Source organism: Biomphalaria glabrata, chromosome 4 (genome assembly GCF_947242115.1).
Source record: "Biomphalaria glabrata chromosome 4, xgBioGlab47.1, whole genome shotgun sequence".
Taxonomy (NCBI): Eukaryota; Metazoa; Mollusca; class Gastropoda; family Planorbidae; genus Biomphalaria; species Biomphalaria glabrata.
In genome coordinates this window covers 22,801,413-22,822,788 of record NC_074714.1, presented here as the reverse complement: position 1 = coordinate 22,822,788, position 21,376 = coordinate 22,801,413, and the positions used below count along the sequence as shown (strand labels likewise).

The 21,376-nt window shown below is 35.0% G+C and overlaps 1 protein-coding gene across 4 annotated transcripts in view; it reads right to left on the bottom strand.

Moving 5' to 3' along the window:
• The window catches only part of LOC106053598 (phospholipid-transporting ATPase ABCA3-like), a 49,177-nt gene that overhangs the window by 17,584 nt on the left and 10,217 nt on the right, over positions 1-21,376 (bottom strand). The window contains exons 1-5 of one of the 4 annotated variants that reach the window (XM_056025848.1): positions 20,028-20,153; positions 4,530-5,019; positions 2,147-2,377; positions 1,432-1,694; positions 161-398 (exon numbers count right to left, since the gene is read on the bottom strand). In XM_056025848.1, coding sequence (XP_055881823.1) covers positions 161-398; positions 1,432-1,694; positions 2,147-2,377; positions 4,530-4,848 — 1,051 coding nt within the window. In that variant the 5' untranslated portion in view covers positions 4,849-5,019; positions 20,028-20,153. Of the gene's footprint in view, positions 1-160; positions 399-1,431; positions 1,695-2,146; positions 2,378-4,529; positions 5,020-13,068; positions 13,202-14,817; positions 14,962-20,027; positions 20,154-21,376 lie in introns of those variants that run through there. The other 3 variants (XM_056025847.1, XM_056025846.1, XM_056025845.1) reach the window with 3 other exon arrangements.

Below are 21,376 nucleotides of genomic sequence, written 5' to 3'. Positions count from 1 at the left end.
AAGATTACATTTCAATAACAAAGCTTTGAAATAGAAAGCATTTGGCGCAGCAATATATTTTGCATCATTAAATACAGTTTATAAAAAGTTAATTTATTTTAAAACCTTAAATGATGCATCTACAACAGATACAAAAAGATCTCAACACATAATGGCTTACCTTTCTGAACAAATGTGCTAACCATAAAACTGAATGAAATTAATGCCAGGGCATAGCACAGGAGGAAAACAAAGAACAAACTGGCATCTGTTTTATCAAAGACTGATCCATTGTGGGACACAGGGATGCTGAACAGGATAGCATAGATGGCCATGGCCGGAACCAAGTAGATAGAAAAAGTGATGAACCAAGAGACCCAGTGGACAGATGCTTTCAGACCCATCAATTTCATTGCCTCCTGTTCAACAAAACAGTAATAGGTAATCATAAGCAACTCAGTCAAATGTGATAGAAAACATAGGACAAAAAACAAGTCAATGATGGAGGAAATAATAGCTTTGAAAATTTATGGAAATTTACACAAATATAATTTTGAGCTCTGTAATGAATGGTTTGCAATGTTTTGGCAACATCCTTTAGGCAAGGCAGTTTTGGCAAGGGCCATTTTGGCACTAAAGGCTTAGAGAAATTTCAACAAACTATACTAATAGACCTACACCATCCCTCTATATGTGGACCTGTCAGATAGATAAAACAGGTGAAAGCAAGAGCTAGAAGATCGAGACAGAAATGATAATTCAAACTGACAAATAAGTTAATGACTTCACTTATTAAGAAAAAACTATTTTGAATAATAATAATATTTCTCTTAACTCTAAATATACATTCATACACAAGCTAGAATTTTGGCAAAATTAAATGGACATACAAAAGTATCTAAAACAATAAATGCCAAAACCTCTTGCTTAGGTAAAAAGGAGTTTGTAAGTTTTTTTTCTTGAATCTCCCACAAGACATTCATCATAAAAAACATTCTGCCACCATTTAAAATTTAAGATTAATAAAATGGTTTAAGTTTAACTTTTCATGGAACACTTTGTGGTCCCCGGAACCAGGTAATAATGTTCTTCACAGGGTTTAAAGTTGCAGGAGTCTTTGTTTCCAGTTGGTTAAGTGTTTGGTTGTTCAAATTTGCACTATGCAGGCCATGGGTTAGATAAGTTTCTGAGATAAGTCAGCTGATCATGTCTGTCATATCCTATACTAATATATACAATAGCAATAAATAAAAAGTCTCATGCCCTACTCTGCAACATGACCTCACCAACCAAATTATTATATTTCTTATAATACAGCAGGTAATGTAAAAAAAAATAATTCAATAACCTTCGATACAGTACAGTGCTAAAATATGTTCATCCGTTTGTTTAAAATAAACATTCCGTAAAATGTGACCTGACAACGCAACAATTAAAGTAACATTTAATTACCTTGAGTTTTCTTTCTTTTTCATAGACCAGGTTTTTAGTGTTGATAATAATACTGAGAATAAAGCTTAGCACAATAAACAAAGGCAGCTGATTTTGCAAAATGAGGATCATAGGGTCATTGACATAAGGAGGGTAAGGCATGCGCTGTTTGTAGATGTCTATTTTCATGTCATCAACACTTTTCCCAGTCTTATTCAGCCAATATAATGTGATGGCTTTACCAATCAGGTATTGAACATATATAAATCCTTTGGCCTCGTATTCTGAAAATGAAAAAGATCTAACATTAAGCACTTAGATTTGTATTTTCAATTCATAAAAAAACATCAGTGCAATATTTATTTTCCACATAATTTTTATTGCTTGCTCTCACAACATAATTTGTTTCTTAAGTTTCGTTTTTTAAGTCCCTAACAAATTAACCATTTTGAAAAAAGATTGGTTGAAAAACAATAAATATTTCCAAATGTTAGAAAAAAATGTTAACGTAAAGAAATATGAACATTTTACAATTTTTTATTTAGTTTTGAAGAAAAACTCCAATCATTTGTACAACAGCCACTGATTTTCTTTGTTAGCATTATTCAGAAAAAGCTTGTCAACTCTACTTCAGTTTTTTAAAAATACATATTATGCAATCTGTTTTCATTTAGGCCTAATCCAAATAAGTTTTAACAATACTTCAAATAGGCTTCAACAATGGCATACAACTTACTAGGATCTTCAGTATCTGATCTTGGAGAATTACTCTGAAAAAATGGAAATGTAAACTGTGTTCTCCATCTGTCGGAACCACTGTATGGTCTCAGTGTAACTTTGATCTTTTCTGGGAATGCATTGCTGGTGTTGGAGATATCAGGAAACACAATGATATGATGCATGTTACTAGAGTTGTAGCGGAAATACTCCAAGGCTGCAGCTTCAGATCCAAACCCCACGACAGAATCTAGAATTCAGAATGAATGTTTTATTTTAATCAGTTATTTAGTATATGGCATAAGACATGAATGCTGTAAGGCTAAAATTTTGTTATATGCAATTTCTCTAATCTCTCTTTATCTCTATATATACATACATAAGCTAATTATCATCATAGACACTTTAATTTATTTCAATCATTCAATTAATTTCAGAAAGAGGAAAAAATAGAATTAATGACTTTTTATCACTCTTATGCATACTTATTGTAATTGTACAGCTTGGATGAAAATATATTATTTATCTTTTGTAACAACTTTCAACACTTTTAAAAATATTTGCCATTTGTGATTGCAAATTAGCTTATTAAGATGATAATATGTAAGATTTAAATAAGATGATATCTGTGACAATAGCTTCAAAAGGAAGGATGTGCTAATATTATATGATATTACGTCATTGTTTGTTGTTTATGTTTTGTGCGAAAGCAAAGGATCGGACGGAAATAAAAGTTAGTTATATATGTCTACCTTGATAAAGAGTCTCGTTATTATCATTATTAATTAGTAACATCTACAGTAATTTATTATTAATCTGTGACAAAAGAACAATATCAAAGCACAAAGATATACTGCAAATAAATACAGTTTATGGTGAATTCAGTCACACAGTTCAACAGCCTCTTTCCAAAAAAGAACAAAGTTGACCCTAAATCATATGATTTACAAGCAAACATTAAGACAGCTGTTACTTGTTTGTCTAATGCTGATAGTAATGAAACAATACATGAACTTGAAAAAAAATTGGCACTGCTCAATGACTGCGATGCCTTGTTAATTTGGAAAGAGAATGATTTAAACTGACAGACTGCTACTTAAGCAACCATATTACTTGTGTTCAACGTCAGATCATAGTCATCACATTTACTGCTTCAAAGTTTATGTATTTTGACTGCAGCCATTTGAAATTTTAATGTTTGAAGTTGCAATAGCTAGTACATTACACATTATTTGTATTTTATCATTATGTAAAGTTTCAAGCTCAAGTGTTTTAAGTAATAAATTGAACTGAGCCCCATTACATGTACTTAGTTCTGTTATTACTAAATTTGACAGCATCAAAGCTGATTCTATCTTGACCAAACGTGAACCATACTTGTTATTAAACTGAACCAAACTCAAACCTTACATTAAACTGAACCAAACTCATATCTTTATATATTGGGTTAAATTCCCATCTCTAAGATCTAAGTGTGAATCTAATAATATATATTAATATGTGTTGGGAAGGATTAGGAATTCGGTGTAAAAAGTTATTTGTTTTATCCAAAGGGTAAACTTTTGGCTTAGCGACATTGATGTGTATATTAAAAACTAGGTGTAATGAAAGTAAACACAAAATACTTTTGGGGCTTTAGAGAGAGGCAGGTTTTATGGATGTAGAGATTTAGCTTAACATTCAATGGTTCCCTTCATTACATGTAAAAAAAAAAAAAAAAAAAAAAAGTTCCCCTCTCGGATCTTGAGATCTATAGGGCAGATGATGTAAAGGTCATCTGTTTCTGTAACCTACGGTTAACGAGGATGTCATGTGGCCAGCACATTGACCAACTGCCTTTACCTTTCCCCAACTAATGTCAGGTACCCATTAGAGCTGGGTGGACTAAGAGGCGCCCAAAGATCCCGGAATAAAAAATCAAGGATTTGAACCCAAGCGCTTTATTGCTCAGTGTCGAGTACTTTTATATTGTTGGCCTTTCACCTGTTTTTGGTTATTTGAATGTTACCTCCATTTGGACTTATGCCTTATCCACACAAGACACAGCATAGGAGATGCCTAACAATATAGATGTCTATATATAGACGTTATAATCTAATAGATTTAGATCGAAAAGGTGTCAATTGTAAAACATTACAGATTGGTCTAGGACATTATCTCCCTTTTTAAAAAACAACAACAAAAACTGTAGTGTAGTACAGTGTAAGTAGTAAGACGTGACTAGTGTAAGTATCTAAACTAAAACACTCAAACAAAAGATCTGCATTCCTACAATAAACAATTTTAACAATAATAACAATCTTGTCTTAGCGTTAGTCTAGAGGTAGAGGTAATAGCATCTCATACTCATAGCATTAAATTGTAACCAATGTAAACAAATAACAAAAGACTAAAAGACTTACATGTCGTATTGATCATACTTTTACTCTTGTTTTTCTCCTCGTTTAGTATATCAGCCAAGTATTCCATCACCATGTCCGTTGTTTTTGTTGAGGGTGTGTATCCTATCTCTGACTGTGGAAATGTTGCAGGAAGCGTGGACGAAATATCGTAAAATTTCCCTCCTGGAAAAGACTCACTTTTTATTGCTAATCTGATTAGCACGAGAAGAATTGCGAATCCAATAGGAAGAAGCACCTCAAAAATTGTCACGCATAATTTTCTTTTCTGCAGTAGCCAGTTTTTCCATAAAAGTAAACCAAGCTGGTTAAAAAATCCCATTTTCGTTGATAAATGTAGATCTTTATCTTTGTTTTGAGACAAATGGTTTGAATTGCAAAGGCGTAGATAACTTGTTATTGTTGGATGCAAAGTCTTTTAATATTTGATCTAATATTTGGTACTGCCATTGAAGGATCGTTTTAAAAAGAAGCCACTAGGCGTGTGTAGCTCCTGTAAGCAATAAATAAATAAATAAATAAGTATATATATGTGTGTATGCATACAGGGCAGGCCTCGATGAAGTGAATTTGGTGGCCCCAAATGAATTGAAAAATAAACAGCGAAAAAATAACATTACGTATTTTATTTACAACTTAGTGTACTCCAACAATAAAATTGGGCACAAGTTTCGCTATTTCTTATCTAAAAAAAAAAGAGTCCTACGCTGTGCGAGGCCCCCACCAATCGAAGGCTCTATGCGGCTGCCTAGTTTGCCTATGCCTATTAAAAAGCCGGCCTGATGCATGTATGTTAGAAGCACGTGTCCAACATGTGTGATTTATACACTAGTTAACTTTCACTTACAAGTTTAATGTAGAAATAGACTTTAAACGCTATGCCAATACATAAGCCTATAACACATTTTTATTTGGCATGCTTTACAACTAACAAATGTAGGTCAGCCAAAATATGAACAGACAAAAAAAAAAAAACAGGCAATATTCGAATGAAAATATATAAATTAATTATGCTACAAGGCAAAGAGATATTCCTACTTTCTTTGGACAAGGCTTTCTCACTTCCTTATGTAACATCGACAATGTTTGGTGAGTAAAATAGAGTGCCTGTGCAGGAAAGCCATAACGCTAATCGATGGCATTAATATGTGATGAGAATGTGTCACAACACACGAGTAGATCGAAGTACACTGACACGTTCAGCCACGAAACTCACTTCTTACGCTCTTAAAGTAGGCTGCGACGATAATGTAAATGGAAAATAGCTTCTTGGTTAATTAGAAGTGTTCGACAAAATGGATACATGCTAAGTTAAATGGATATACAAACAAAAAATGTTTCATTTGAATATAAAGATTAGGTTTGAACGGACCTAAATAATTTATTTTTTTAAGATTTTGCATAACGCGTGTTTTATGCTTTATAATGTATCTATCGCACGCTCAGGGCGCTATGGTCCAATGTCCATGCTTGTGTGGCGCAGGGGAAATCTGTCTAGTTTTCGTGCTGCCTTTATTCTCAGTAAATACCAAGTCAGTTCAAGTGCAGATATGATCTCGAGCCTTCATGGATAGGTAGCCACTCAGCAACACATTTAAAATTTAAATAACGCATTCACCTTGAAGCCAAAAAAAAAAATCATGAATAGAAATCGCAGTGAAAGTCTACACAAACACAAATTCAATATATCAGATAAAATGTATATTTAGGGTTTAAAGTGGTATCCACCCTAAATGTAGACAAGCTGACCTCATTATAGTGAAAACAAGATGAGAAATGACATTAGGTCTATATGATTAAACAAACAAACAACTCTCGCTAGGTCGACTTCCTAAATTCGCATTAATTAATTTGAAACCATTGATATCGTTAAGGAGAAAAATGATCATCTTTGTCAACCTCTTGTGTCATCTTTGTCTGAGATCCCGATCATCTCTATCCTAGAGAACTCGAGAAAACACGAGCTGTCTTTGTTTTAATAATTAATAAGTGTTATACAGTATGCATAGGCCTACTCATTTTTTAACGGTACGCTTTTTAAAAACTCAAAAAAGGTTGTCTGCCAAAACATTGAAAGCAAGATAAATGTGATGACGAAATCGAATTTTTAATATCGCTTTTAATTTTGATACCAAACGTAACATACAACATAAAAAGCAATAGCTGTTTTACAAAGCTTTTATCAACTCTGTCTGGTCAAAAGTTTGTACACGTTATTTCTCCCAAACACAATCTCGGATCAAGCTGAAATTTTGCACAACTATTTCTTTTACCTGACAATACAAGAATCAATTTTTAAAAAATTAACCAATTAGTTAATTAAATATTAGAAATTAATTCGTTTGTTTGGTATCTCAAACAAGGGAAAGAATTTGTACTTGACTGAAGTGGTGGTATAAGTTGAATTAGTCCCCTTTATACATCGTCGTCTAAGTCTTCGTGAACACAGCATACAAAATAGGAAGAAACTATAGAAGCAATAGATAACTGTACAATCTTCCCCTTTTTAAAATTTTTATAAATGTTTTTTTTTATTGTTAGTCTAGATCTATTGCAAATTTAATTGCATGACTGATCCAATCTAATTGATTCAAGTACGCTTAATAAAATCTTAGTTTTCTTTTATGTATTTTTTGTGTGTGTATTCTGCTTGTTTTGTAGTGTTGATGAAGGTCGTTGAAAATGCAGTTATACTAGATTGCAAATAAAGGTCTAGACTTACGCAGCATAAGGGAACTTCGATCAATGGCCATTCTTTTCGCTACCATTTTTTTCACTTTATGTTCCCAACGTCAGACAAATAATTTGAACAAAACTGAACGGAACTTTATATTAGATATTAAATGATGGTGATAAGACAGATCGTATCATATTACAACTCAGTTTATGTTCCACATAGGTCCATAGTGAGTTATGTCTTTTACTTTTATCAACAATCCGTTTTTTTTTTTTTTTCAATCCAAAAAAAAAAAAAAGAATGTACAAGCTGTGACTTTACCAGACCAGCGACAAAGATCGATACGTTCTGATCAATGTTATTGCACCATCTCCAAGGAGCGATTCCCTTCTGTTGGCACAATAGACTATGTTCTCTGTAGCTTACACCACTGTCCTAATCAGACACCATAGGCGCCCGCAAGGATTTTTTTGCAGTGGGGGGGGTGCAAGTTGCCCCCTATGGCTCAAAGTCGTAGCTTCAACTTTTTTTTTTACAGAGAATATTAAACAAAAGAATTGGTGCATCCCCGCCCCCCCCCTTTCCCATATCTATGTGATATTAAGATCACATTAAATACTTGTTTCATGAAATAAAATAAAATAAAAAAAAAACTACCTTGAAAATCTATGTACTATTTCTCCGTGCGGCCCGTGCATCCCAAAGTCGATCAAACAAAAATTTCAAACGCTGCCAAAACTGTCAATAACTTAACTACTGAATTGCTTCTCGTCGCGATGGACAAGCCGGCGATGAACTCTTATATGGAAGTTCTGATATTGTTCTGTACGTTGCAATTCTTGAATCGTTTTAGGATGAAGACAAAACAGGTTGAACTGAACATTATGATTGCTTGAAAAGCGAGACGTTAATGAAGAAACTAACGAATCAAGATACGGAATGTAAAGTCGTGTTCTGTAATAAATCCCGAAATGCAAACCTGGGGTTTTTGCTCGGTGTATCTGTCGGCAGCACCAACTCATTACCAAGTTTGTCTGCCAGCAGTGTCACTTTACTCAGGATGAGATCCACGTGGTGTTCCTCAGCATGGTTAAGTTGGTTTTTGATTATGTCATTAATGTGGCTGCTGATGTGCTGTTGAGCGGCCGCTTGTGCTAAGATGGACAGACTGCAACATCACGGAAACTGGTTCAAGAACAGATGAATAATTGACGACAATTAAAAGACAATTCAGAAACACACGAGAAGCAGGCACTGATTACACATATGCAGATTATTGCAAATTGTCTGGTTTCACTTACAACCGTTATTTTTTTAAATACGCCAAACAGTCAAAGATCTTCTCAAAGTTGTGACTTAAAGCGCGAATTAATTCGTGTTTCTCTGTCCATCGTGTCTCACACAAAAGAGGTAAATTTAACACCAACGCTCTCACTTGGGTCTGTTACGGAAGAAATAGATAATCTTCTTGAAGACACCAAAAGCATTACATATATCTGATACGTCATTCAGGTCAATGATAACAAGTTTAAGTTTGTTGGAAGCGCAACGGACAAGGTCTGCTTTTGGATATTTTTCACAAATCCTAGCTTGAACACAGTTCTGAATGCTACCCATCACGGGGCAGCCATCGTAGAGTTGGCCCAGTAGTTTGTCCATGTCTAGTCTGTACATAATGTATTCGCAGACAAAGACGTTTGTCTCTCTTAACAACAGGGACAAAACCTATGAATTCTTCTTGAATACAATCGCCATCAACAAATTCAACTCTTAAACACATCAATTCAGTGCCAGAGATATCTGAATTTTCATTTCCGAAATACGAAGAAAACGCAATTAATTCATGATATTGCCAGTGCTCCGTCGATACAAATCAAAGTTTTGACTCAGATGGCATGGGAAGAACTTTCTTATATCTCTTCTATCGTAAACTGGCGGACGTGTTTAACCTGCTATTTTATTAAGCGTTAACAATGACCGCAACTCCGCAAGACGTATATACATTTACCAAGATAGCGCACTCCTCAATCTTGTTCAAAGAAACCTTCCCATATATCAAATCGAAAGATAGCGGGCAAGGATTTATCCTCCAATTACAAACAAAAACTTTTATCTAGGCCTTTACAAAATATAATGATAACTATAATAGTGTGCAAGTGAAAACAAATCGTCACGACTAACATGCTATAGATTATTGAATTGCAAGCCTATAATAAAGCGCTTATGGTCGGACATGAACTACAGATTACCCTTTTCTAGTTTATTACAATAATAGCTTTTCCTAATTAACTTTATTTCAGTGAAAGCACTACATGCTAAGTTGTTTCCTAACAGAGGTCAATTGATTTGAAGGTGTAAAAAAACTGGCTAAAAGTTGGCTACTCAGAATACAGAGGGGTGCACGTACATGGCCAGCCATCAATTCCTGATAAGCCTGAGGCTAGTCTACTACAACTGTACTTCAGTCACCAGTGGAAGCACTACTTGTTCAGTTGTTAATTAAATTTTGATTGATCTGATGGTACAAAAAATGGCTAGAATTTAGCTGCACCCCCTGCTGGCGCCCATGTCAGACACGGGTATTTATTTAGGAGGCAAATATTGGCGACAGCAACACACACACACACACACACACAAACTAATGTCTTAATAATAGATTTTCGTATATTGCGAAAAAAAAAACTATAAATATGTAGCTTCAACAGAATTAATGAAAAGCTATGCATTTTTTTAAAAATCAACTTTTATGCACTTTTAAAATACATTTTAAGCTTTTCTGCTTATAGACAAAGTAATCTGTACGCAATGTAGCATCCTTTTATATGCCTTTCGTTTAATTTGCCTTTTTAGTTTCATTGAAAACACTCTAATTAATCATGATACCATACTGGATGGACTCATGAACACATACACCTTGCTACCCCAGTATTTAAACACGTGTGACACCCAAAAGATAACGCTGGCACAATGTCTAGTTTCTAAAGATCAAGTCCAGATTGATTAACATTTTTTTTTCATTTTGACGTCATTTGGTTTGTGTGTGTGTTGACTAGTCGTAGTGCATTATACTTGCGTATTTTATTTTGAAATCTTTCTCGAGATACTGAAATATTTTTAAGTGGATGTTTATATAATCATACTTTAAAACAAAGAACAAGAGAGGAACACAGAACAAACAGTCCCTTGGCAAACATCTCCATTAACATCTATTTGATAGCTCGATTCGTTTTGCGTTGATCTGTAAAGCAAATACTGGGTCTATTTATTGAGGAAAAGATTATGTTAACATTAACAGAGGCATTCAGAAATATATTGACCGGCAACAATAGACAACAATAGACAACACATATTAGTTGCATACATAACTAGGACCTCTATCGTTGAGCGATATTGATAGTTGTTAATTCATTGAAAAAAACCCTCAGAAAAATGTATGGTGACATACATGACGAAACTGGAAGGAGGACTTTCACCAACCAAGAACTATACCAGATATTTGATGACGGAAATAAAAAGGAACAGACTATGTTGGGCAGGTCACCTCAAAATAATGGCAAAGAACAGAGGAGTAGAGATTAATAAATTATAAATTAAATTAAATTATAAAAAAAAAATAATTAGATATATATGAAAGTTTTGTTTAATGAATAAAATTATGGTTAAAATTTTTAAAAAAGTTATTAGCTCATTTAGAGTACTTAAAGTTCTTCCAGAACATGAATTTAGAATACTTAAGAGGCTAACTGAATGGTACAGAATACTTATATCAAATCTAAATCATTGGACAACGAATAACAACTAATAACGTGTTTCTAATATTGCTCCATTTGAACCTCTAATTTGAGCTACGTCCAAATGTTTAATTTTAGCTACGTCCAAATGTCTAATTTGAGCTACGTCCAAATGTCTAATTTGAGCTACGTCCAAATGTCTAATGTGTACGTCATCGATTAGCAAATTATATTTTTTTTTACACTCTTGAGATTTTTTATTTTCTGAATTAACATAATTTTTGAAGTAGATTAATATGTCTTGTGCTAGAAAGTATACTTTCCAGTTACAAAATGTACAGCCTACTTGCATCTGTGTGTCGCTAAGATAACGTGGTGATGGTCACATTGATTTATTCACCTACTCGAATTCTATTCCAATACTCGTGCAATGATGGGAAAAGATTCTTAAAACTCACGAAGGCTACGGTTAAGACAACACGGTGCCAGCCAACCATTCCGAAAGACTTAAATGTCTTAACATGCATGCGCCTATATTTGAACAGACTAGCTAACGTAAATGTCAACATTGGTACAAATCAATATCTGTAAGCCACGGTAATAATGATTGAGCTTCACTGATCTCACTAGTCACGTTGTCTTTGTTTCACTCCATGGCATTCTTCTCATTAGTCTGACACCTTTTTCGTTCCCTGCAGCACACTGTGCAGCAAGACAGGTGTTAACAAAAAGATGTGTGGAAATTGAACACTAGCGGTGTCAGGAAAGGACAGTACATGTGATCTCTTCTTCACACTTGTCCGTCTTACTTCGAGGTTTGTCTTTTGGACAAATCACACGATCTGTGTTCAAGATATTTAAATTAGGTATACATACGTATTGATGTTTATAAACACTTCGTAGTTTCTTTCCAATTCAAGAATGAGTGTAAATAAGAAAGTTTATATCAGGTTGAGAAATACAGGTAGAGGAGATGGACAGTATAGTCTAGTGTCTTAGTCCTTTCCGTGAATTAGCACCGCTCCCCCCCCCCCCCAAAAAAAAAAGAGCAAAAATGATAAATGAAAAATGCAAAAGTGTCAAGGGATGCTCACCCCACCTCTTCTTAGGCTATTACCACAGAACTATGTTACATTTTAAGGCGACAACTTAAAAAAAAAACTGTTTGTATTTATTCATCTATTTGATATCATAGAAAAAAAATCAAATCCTCATTTTTCAGTCGTTTTGGATACGCCCATGGTTCCTACTCTCCCAATGCTGCGTCATAGCCCTCTAAAAGTCGACAGAATACAGGACGTTGGTCACGTGTTTTATTGCTCTTATCAAGACAAGTCCTAGTCCCAAACAGTATTTTATTGCCTAGCTAGGCTGCACCAGACCAATGAAACACACTCTCCTGTGAAGCACCAGAGCCCTCGAGGAGAAAACTTTATTGAAAGCCAGGTCTGGTGTTGCATATAGAAGTGCACATGTTTGTTTCAATATCAATAGATCTTTCTAACGTAAATAATAAACAAAGCAACTAAAACTGTTTTTTCCGATTGATTTCATTCTAAGCTTTGAGACCAGAACACATTTAGTATTTATATTTATAGATCTATATGCTACAAAAATAAAGCACACCCTTATGTCCCTATGGTCTATAAAATGGTTTCAGCTTTTCACTTGGTCAAATGTACACAGAGAAGTAAAGTAGCCATTAAATGTAACATAATTTACAATCGGGTACACATCAAATTCGGACCTACAACTTTACTTTTTGTGTATTCAGAATTGGCTTGCTGAAGACGGTCCTCCAACAAATAAACATTACCAACATTGTGTGTAGTCTACGTATTGATATTGATCGAGAGTAAATGCGATAACAGCTGTTAGCAGCTCTAAATGGTTAATATACAAGAACAATGTCATGTCTATTTTATTAGTTTACAGACCGATCTAAACTTCTTAACGATCAACTTATTTAGTATATTTTTTGGTTGTTGATGTTGAATACCGAGTATCTTGTAATTTATTGGTATTCTTAAAAAATACAAGTAGTAATCACTCTTGTTTAAACAAAATTAACATAAAACTGTATGGCATAATAACACTATCATGATAATACCATGTATTTAGTTGTACAACATACCCTTTGTTTCTTTTAAAAAAAACACGAACTGAACAGGTCTATCCTTCTTTGATTGTGATCAACCACAATGATCCCCTTTTACCAAAGAAATGACTGGTCTCATAACCCAAACTGTTCACCCGGATTTTATGGTTCACCGATGGCCTTATGTAAGGGTGACATATTTCATGTCACGTGTGTGTGTTTCGTGTGGGGGTGGGGGACACTAGTGTTTTAAACTTGGTTTATGTAATGAGTTTGTGTGTGTGTGTGTTTCGTGTGGGGGTGGGGGACACTAGTGTTTTAAACTTGGTTTATGTAATGAGTTTGTGTGTGTGTGTGTGTCTGTCAGGTAGGGTAGGACATAATGAATTACCGCAACTACTTTTCACCCCAGGTAAATGAGACTAAACAGGACTAAAACCCAACCAAAAATAGCATTGCTGTGCAAATATCAAGGAAGGGTTAAGTTTAGATCTTGATCACGTTTATCGGCTGTATCCATATAAAAACGTATATGCCTCTGAATCGTATACAGCAAACATTGGCTGCATAATTAGTGAAGAGGAAATGTAGTGTAAAGAAGGACGAAACTTAGTAAGAAAGAGCTAGAAAATCCTTAGCTAGGAACCCGTAATGAACAAGACGCAGAGAAAGACCAAAAAGAACATGGCGAAGCAGTTTACTAGATGAAGCTGAGACTGCAGGAAAACGCTAGAAAGCAATTTAAAGTCTAGCAAGAGACATTAAAGTGTGGCGTTTTTTTTTGTTGTTTTTTTTTTGTTGTTGTTGTTTGTTTTTTGTTTATGCCTGACCCCATGTTCCACGATAAACATAATGAAAAGATGATAAATACTTGGCTTTTGCTTCGAAAAATAAATACACAATAATATTGGCAATGTCTTTGATTTCGAAGATGAAAGATGAGTTCAGTGTTTCATATGACTAAGCAAACCAGTTGCATATTTTTCATCTGATGCGGACAAAGTCTTTGTCTGCCGGGGGTTGAAAACATTGAAATAGAAATACCGTCAACACAATGATAACAAGAAAAATAGTTGGACAATTGTTGTTGAATTCCGTCTTTGTCAGCAATCTATACCAGGTAAGCACAACACTTAGAATTGAGACGTCTAAATTCGAACAATGCTCTCCAGTTATAGATCCTAGTTTAAACAATACAACAGTGTTCGTATTAGCATCTATAATGTTATTGTACAGTAGTTACGCTGAGGTTGTCAATTATAGTCAAACTGAATTTCCATTTGATTGGATCAATAAAAATTATCTTTTCTTATCTTTACATTGAAAATTAATTTAATTTAATATTTTCCTTCTTAAAAAAATAAATATGCATAATTTAGTAATTATAGGTAGGGCCCTAAGTTGACGAGCAGCCGTTAATCCGGGGCTGCATTTATATATTACGAGCACATTACAAGCGGACACTCAACAACGACAGTGTTGCCAACCGTAAGATTTAAAGTATTGTCAATAAAATTGAGTTTCTGACCCGTCGAAATTTTGACATTTAAAAAAATCTCTCTTGTGGAGTCCCAGGCTCTGGCTGCCCTCCCATAAAGTCTACTTTTAGAGCTAAGTGCACAATGAGCGATGCGACTTATAACTGGTGTTTCATGTAATTGCCCCGAGGGGCTGAGGCAGCCAATTATTATAACGATTATAGATATCTATCAATCTGTTATATTATATTATCTTCTCGAAAAAGGATCATAAGGATCATTCAATCTTATTTAAAATATTACTTACGCAGTCATGCTAATCCAGTGTTTTACTGATTCACTGTTTTATTTTAGTTGGAGAATAATTCTAACGATAAAAAGGTACCAACACTACAGCACTGCGTCAGATTTTCCCCTAGTCCTGAAGTTACTTCCTTTGCAATGGCTTATTTTTTTTTAGGTCACGGGGCGGGGAGAGCGCCAGAGAAATGCATCACGTGACGTATTTGAGATCGGCATCAGACGCACTGTACCAGCGAGACAATCTATGGACGATGCAGCTGTTCGATTAATCAATATTTAATGATCAGCCCAATAGGAAAATGAAAAGAATGCTCTATAGATCGAAAGGTCTGAAAGAGTTACTTTACAATGTATCTTTGTAACTCTTTCTCATATATATATATATATAATATATATATTGTTACGTATTTCTGAATCTTCTGGCTAGATGTATTAGTTGGCACACAAATAAAAACACAGCAAAGAACTTGACGACTAAACTTTCAGTTTCATATAACTTTAATGACTATTAACTCTAACAATTCGTTACTGTAACATGTAGCGTAGAAGACTGTACAATATCTGTCAGTTTACAGTTAGCTATACTTCGTTGCAATTCATCTCTTCACTTCGTTGCAATTCATCTCTTCTCAACTTTCCTCTAGCCGTATTCCACAGAACAGACCAACGACACACTTCCCAGTGTCGCTCCAGGTCTCCCAAAGCTGAACCAAGTCGTACTCAAGTCTACCGAATCAGAGCCGCACACGTCTTACATCGACTGTATCGACTGTAACGGCTCAAGTCCACTGTATAGACTTTAACGACAGTAGTCCACTCCAGTTAACTCTACCCTAGTTAACTTGCATCGAGTCGTACACATCTCTCTTCTACTGTCTCGCACAGTAGACAACAGTACCGACGACTCACTCACGACTCCATACGACTGACTTTCACATTAACTCTCTGGCTTATATAGAGTCCCTAATCGCTCCTCTAAAGTTGTACAAACACTCGTAGTATCCTCTGGAATAACATGTGAGGAAACGTCACATCCTGTCTTTGTTTATACATGTAGATTCCAGAAAACATCGGCTGCAGTGTCATCTTGCCGGGGTCACAAGTTGTGACCTCTATCTGTCACTGGACATTGCTAGTACCTTCTGGAATAACACGTAAGGACACGTCACATCCTGTCTTTGTTGATACATGTACATTCCAGAGAACACCCGCTGCTGTGTTATCTCGTCGGGGTCACACGTTAACCTCTTCCTGTAACTGGTCATTTGTAACACTATATATATATATATATATATATATATATATATATATATATATATATATATATATATATTCTATCTATCTATCAATCTATCTATCTGTCTATTTATCTATCTATCAATCTATTTAGCCTATCTATCTATCTATCTATCTATTTAGATATATATATATATATATATATATATATATATATATATATATATTCTATCTATCTATCAATCTATCTATCTGTCTATTTATCTATCTATCAATCTATTTAGCCTATCTATCTATCTATCTATCTATTTAGCCTGTCTATCTATCTATCTATTTAGCCTGTCTATCTATCTATCTATCTATCTATCTATCTATCTATCTAGGCCCCTATAGTGTATGTCTGTGTTTCCTAGGTAACGTGTTGGTTTTTGGGTCACGTGGAATGATGAAACCGTAAGTTTTTGTCGTAACTCATAATATATGTTAAATAGTCACGTGGGTTAGATTTGAACAAGAGTCGACCGAGAGATTCAAAAGAGTAAAGATGTGTTTTATTAGCCTACTATATCTCGGTCTATATCTCAAGTTAAATCTATGTATCATGTTAATAACAGTTATATAAGGTTCTATTTTTATAAAAGAAGTTAAAAGTTATGCAATCCATCACTGAGTACCGGCACCTATTTTTTTTTTTTACAAAAAAAAAAAAAAAAAAAAAAAAACTGTATATAACAGGGTTACTGCAGCGATCGGACCCCATGATGACCTGCTAACTCTAGTGCAAAAACGCAAGCTCAGAATATATGACCATATTACAAGATCTTCGTGGCACGCAAAGGCCTTCCTACATGGAACAGTACCAGGAAAAAAGAACATAAAAGAATGGACGGGCCTGCCATTGAAAGAGGTTCTAAACACGGCAAAGGGGAGGGAGGAATGGAGAAAGACGGTCGACGAGTCTTGCTTGGTGCCCCAACGGTCCAACAGACTAAGGCCTAAGGCATAGGTAAAGGTAAAATAAATGAATATATATATATATATATATATATATATATATATATATATATATATATATATATATATATATATATATATATATATAGTGTGTGTGTGTGTGTTTTAAAAAAAGGCACCGGTACTTAGTGATGGATTGCCTAACTCTTAACTACTATTAAAATAATAATAAACGTCGTTAAAATGCAAGAAAAGTATATTTTTTCGCCCACATTAAAAAAAAGGTGCCGGTACGCCGTACCTGTGCGTACCGTCAAAAAAAAAGCACTTATTTAAAAAACAAATGTTCATTTAAGTAGCGGTTATAAAGGGGGGTTGTTATGAAGATGAACTGTCACGCATTGAGATAGTGTTACTGTCAAGTCCAATTAAGCTTCCTTGAAATTATTTAGTTTATCGTGATAATCTCTATCAGATCTACGGGAAAGAAATTGACTTCTTGTAGACCTAGATTTACATCTTATTTCAAACTTGATCTCATTCGTTGAACACAGCCTGTATCATCAGAGCGATCAAAATCGTGTTGCGTTTATTTATAGAAATAAGACTAGGGGAGAGAAGCACGAAGTCATCAATGATTCCAAATGTAGCATACAGTCGATGATGAGCAAGTCACACGAAAGGAAAAAGTTCATCTTCATCGGTTGACATTTATTAAAAATTACTTAGACTTAGATCCTCCCGCGCCGTTCGACGCATAGGGAGGCAAGCTCTCTCCATAAGGATCTGCCACTGGCTACGTCTGCAGTCCCTTCCCTCCTGGTGTCCACTTGTATGTCGGTCGATGGATTATAATATTAGATTATTAGTACCGGTACAACTAAACCGATGTAGCTGTATTATATTTTAATCATAGAATTATAGAATTTGAAATAAACTTCTTTTATAAAAACAAAACTTAATATAACTTTTTATTAACAATATACATAGTTTTAACTAGAGATATAGACCGACATATAGTAGGCTAATAAAACACATCTTTACTCTTTTGAATCTCTCGGTCACTCGTTCAAATCTGACCCACGTGCCTACTTAACATATATTATGAGTTACGACAAAAGCTTATGGTTTCATCATTCCACGTGACCCAAAAACCAACACTCGTTACCTAGGAAACACAAAAATACACTACATAACACTCTGCTCTGATGTACTCCATTAAAGTGTGGCGCCAACTTATACGCGGACGTCTCTATTTGCGCTTTACTCACATTGGCCTCCATGTCATAGCGACTCTTGGTGTGTGTTATTCATTCTGTTGGAGGACATGTCCAAAAATACACTACATAACACTCTGCTCTGATGTACTCCATTAAAGTGTGGCGCCAACTTATACGCGGACGTCTCTATTTGCGCTTTACTCACATTGGCCTCCATGTCATAGCGACTCTTGGTGTGTGTTATTCATTCTGTTGGAGGACATGTCCAACAAACTTCATGCGACTCTCGGTCACTACCTCATTAAGTGGTCGAGTCCTAGTTGGGCATAGGATTTCCTTGTAACAGACTCCTAAAATCGGTCTTAGCCATTTTTGCTGTGCCACATTTAGCTTTTTCTCGATTTTGGCAGATGACTTCCATGTCACGCATGCATACGTCTTCGGAGGGATGACGATTGTGTTTAATGGGTGGACTTTTGTCTCAAGCCTAATAACTTGCCTTGTCCAAATAGGCATCACAAACATAAAGGTGAAATCAACACTAGAAACCAGTGGCGTACCTTGGGTGCCAGGCTCTTGTGTGTGTGTGTGCGTGCGTGAATCTATTGCCTATTTATGTGTATGTTTAATGTGGGGGTGGAGAGGGGCTCCGCATTATAGGTTAATACAAATTGACTTCCGATCAAGCCAAGAATACGGAAGAGTGTGAATGTTGTGTTCATAGACATAAATAAACATAGACTGGCCGAAGGAAGTAACTTCATGTAACTTGAAAACATGTATATCTATTGTATTCGGATTTCCGAATTATGAAAAATTGCATGATCTTCATTCTTAGAGATTAAACAAAACACTAGTGACAATATTGTAATACTTATATAGGTTATGGCTGAAATAGATCTGAATACTTAACTTTTATACTGCTCGTAAATGCTGTATAATAAAGTACACAAAATTGCAAGTCACAAATTTTCGTTTCATAAAGCTCTTTAATCGGCCAGTCTATGTATATTTATGTCTATGGTTGTGTTATGTACTAGATTAGAGAGTAGGTTAGTTTTGTTAGGCAAATATATTGTGTATTGTTTTTAGCGACGGTAAAAGTAGTGACGTAGTAAGACAGACGAATGACATAGTAGACTTAGGCGAACAAGAGACCAACATGGCGTTAATCTAGAAGTAGGCTGTTTTGAATAGTAGTTGAATTATAGTAGTTAGAAAAAGCGACGTTTAGGAAGACTGGACGGATTTCCCAGTGATAAATAAAAGTCTCATTTTATAGAATTGAAAGTTGTTATTAAGTATATATTTAACTTGTAATGTTCTGTGGCTAATGTGAAGTAATAATTGATACAAAGTCGAAGTCAGATTAGATTAGCCCGTAACAGTTGACTTGATACTGAAGATGTCTCCCCCCCCCCCCCCAACTAATAGCAAGTGGCCACAAACTGGACTTAAGGGTGTCCAAACAACATCCTCAAGCTCAAAATCCCAGACTCGGTAGGAGTCAAGTCGAAACCCCTCGGTTCGGAAGTTAAGCGTACTACCACTCAGCCACAACTAGCACAGGATTCATTTGTATCATCATGATTTCAACTATATCAGTTCTCTTGTATCATCTTTAGCAATGAGTGCAGGAACAGCCAGTGGTTCTAAATTGTACATTTTTAAGCTTCAAACAGCTTCAGGAAAAATCAAAGTAGAAATAGTAATTTAAAATCAATGAATGACCAATAGTAAGTATATAACTTACTAACTTACTAAGGCCTTTAACTTATATAACTATAAAATAGAACGTCAGTACCGTGTGATGCGAGCATCTCAAAGATTTACCACATAGTTCCTAGTTCTGTAAGTCAGTTTGACTAGTCTAGGAAGGGGATTTATTTGCCAGTCTAGTAACCCGATGATTTACACATGAGTGATCACACAATGCAGAAGTCACGAGGCTAACACGAGCGGAAAAACGTGACGACGTTAGAGAATCTATAAGTGGCAGGCCTTGGTTGGGATTTTGGCAGCCCTATACACACGTGTGCTTTTTTATTTCAATACCTCTATTGTCATACTTTCGGAGTGGAACTTTCAGGGGGGGGGGGGATTACGTGATTCTCGAAAACGGTTCTAACGATTTTCCTGGAAATACGACAGTTGATCTAGGCCTATATCTTAAGGAAAATATTATTAGCTCGTTGGCAACAATGGGAAAAATCTAGTTTGACTGGTATATATAGTTCATGGATTTGGACATAAATCATTGTTCTTTAAAGTATTCAGAACTCTCATATGGCTATAACATTTTAATTTCATATTTTCTATGTATATATTAAATGTTTGAATTACTTTTGGATTATTAAAAGGTGTATAAATATTATTTTTTGCATGCATAAAAACAGTTGAAATTCGGAAAAAAAAGGTTTTAACTTGAAATAAATCTAAACTTTGAAGAAAAAAACAATTACATTCCATCCCCCCCCCCCCCAAAAAAAAATGTATACCCAAAACCGATTTTTATTTTTTGCTATTGTATTAATAGGTTTTCATTGTAGAAAAGGTGGGTGTACATCGACCGCGTGTTCATGGTTTTGATAGTAAGTCATAAATTCTCCAAGCCCGCTACACATTAGTTATACAACTGTAACAATTTGATCCGTTAACGTTACGACGTCACGTGGCTTCCAATTCAACATTTTTAATCGCCGTGGAGTTGAGATAAAAAATGTGGCCCATAAGATAGATATCTAGACTCTTATAAGTCCTTTTTTTTCACTACACTAAGATTATTTAATTATAGGCCTACAGTTTTTTTTACAGGGAAAATGTGTGTGTGTGTGTGTGTGTGTAATTATGTAACTAGAACTCTAGAACGCATGAACGACATTTTGATTATTATTATGTAAAGATAATTTCTCAAACTCTGAACTCATTAGGTTACTGACAGGAAGTAGTTTTATAATTATATGGTCTAAATATTCTCATCCTACTATTGGAGGCCTAGGCGGTTTCCAAGTTTGTCTATGCCTAAGGCCGGCCCTGCCCTAGTAGCCTATTTATACAAATTATAGTTCTATATTTGTTGTGACTACCATCGACTATAGAAATAACAATTTTGATTAGCATTTCTAAGCTAACGTGTTCCTTGTGTGTTTCCAT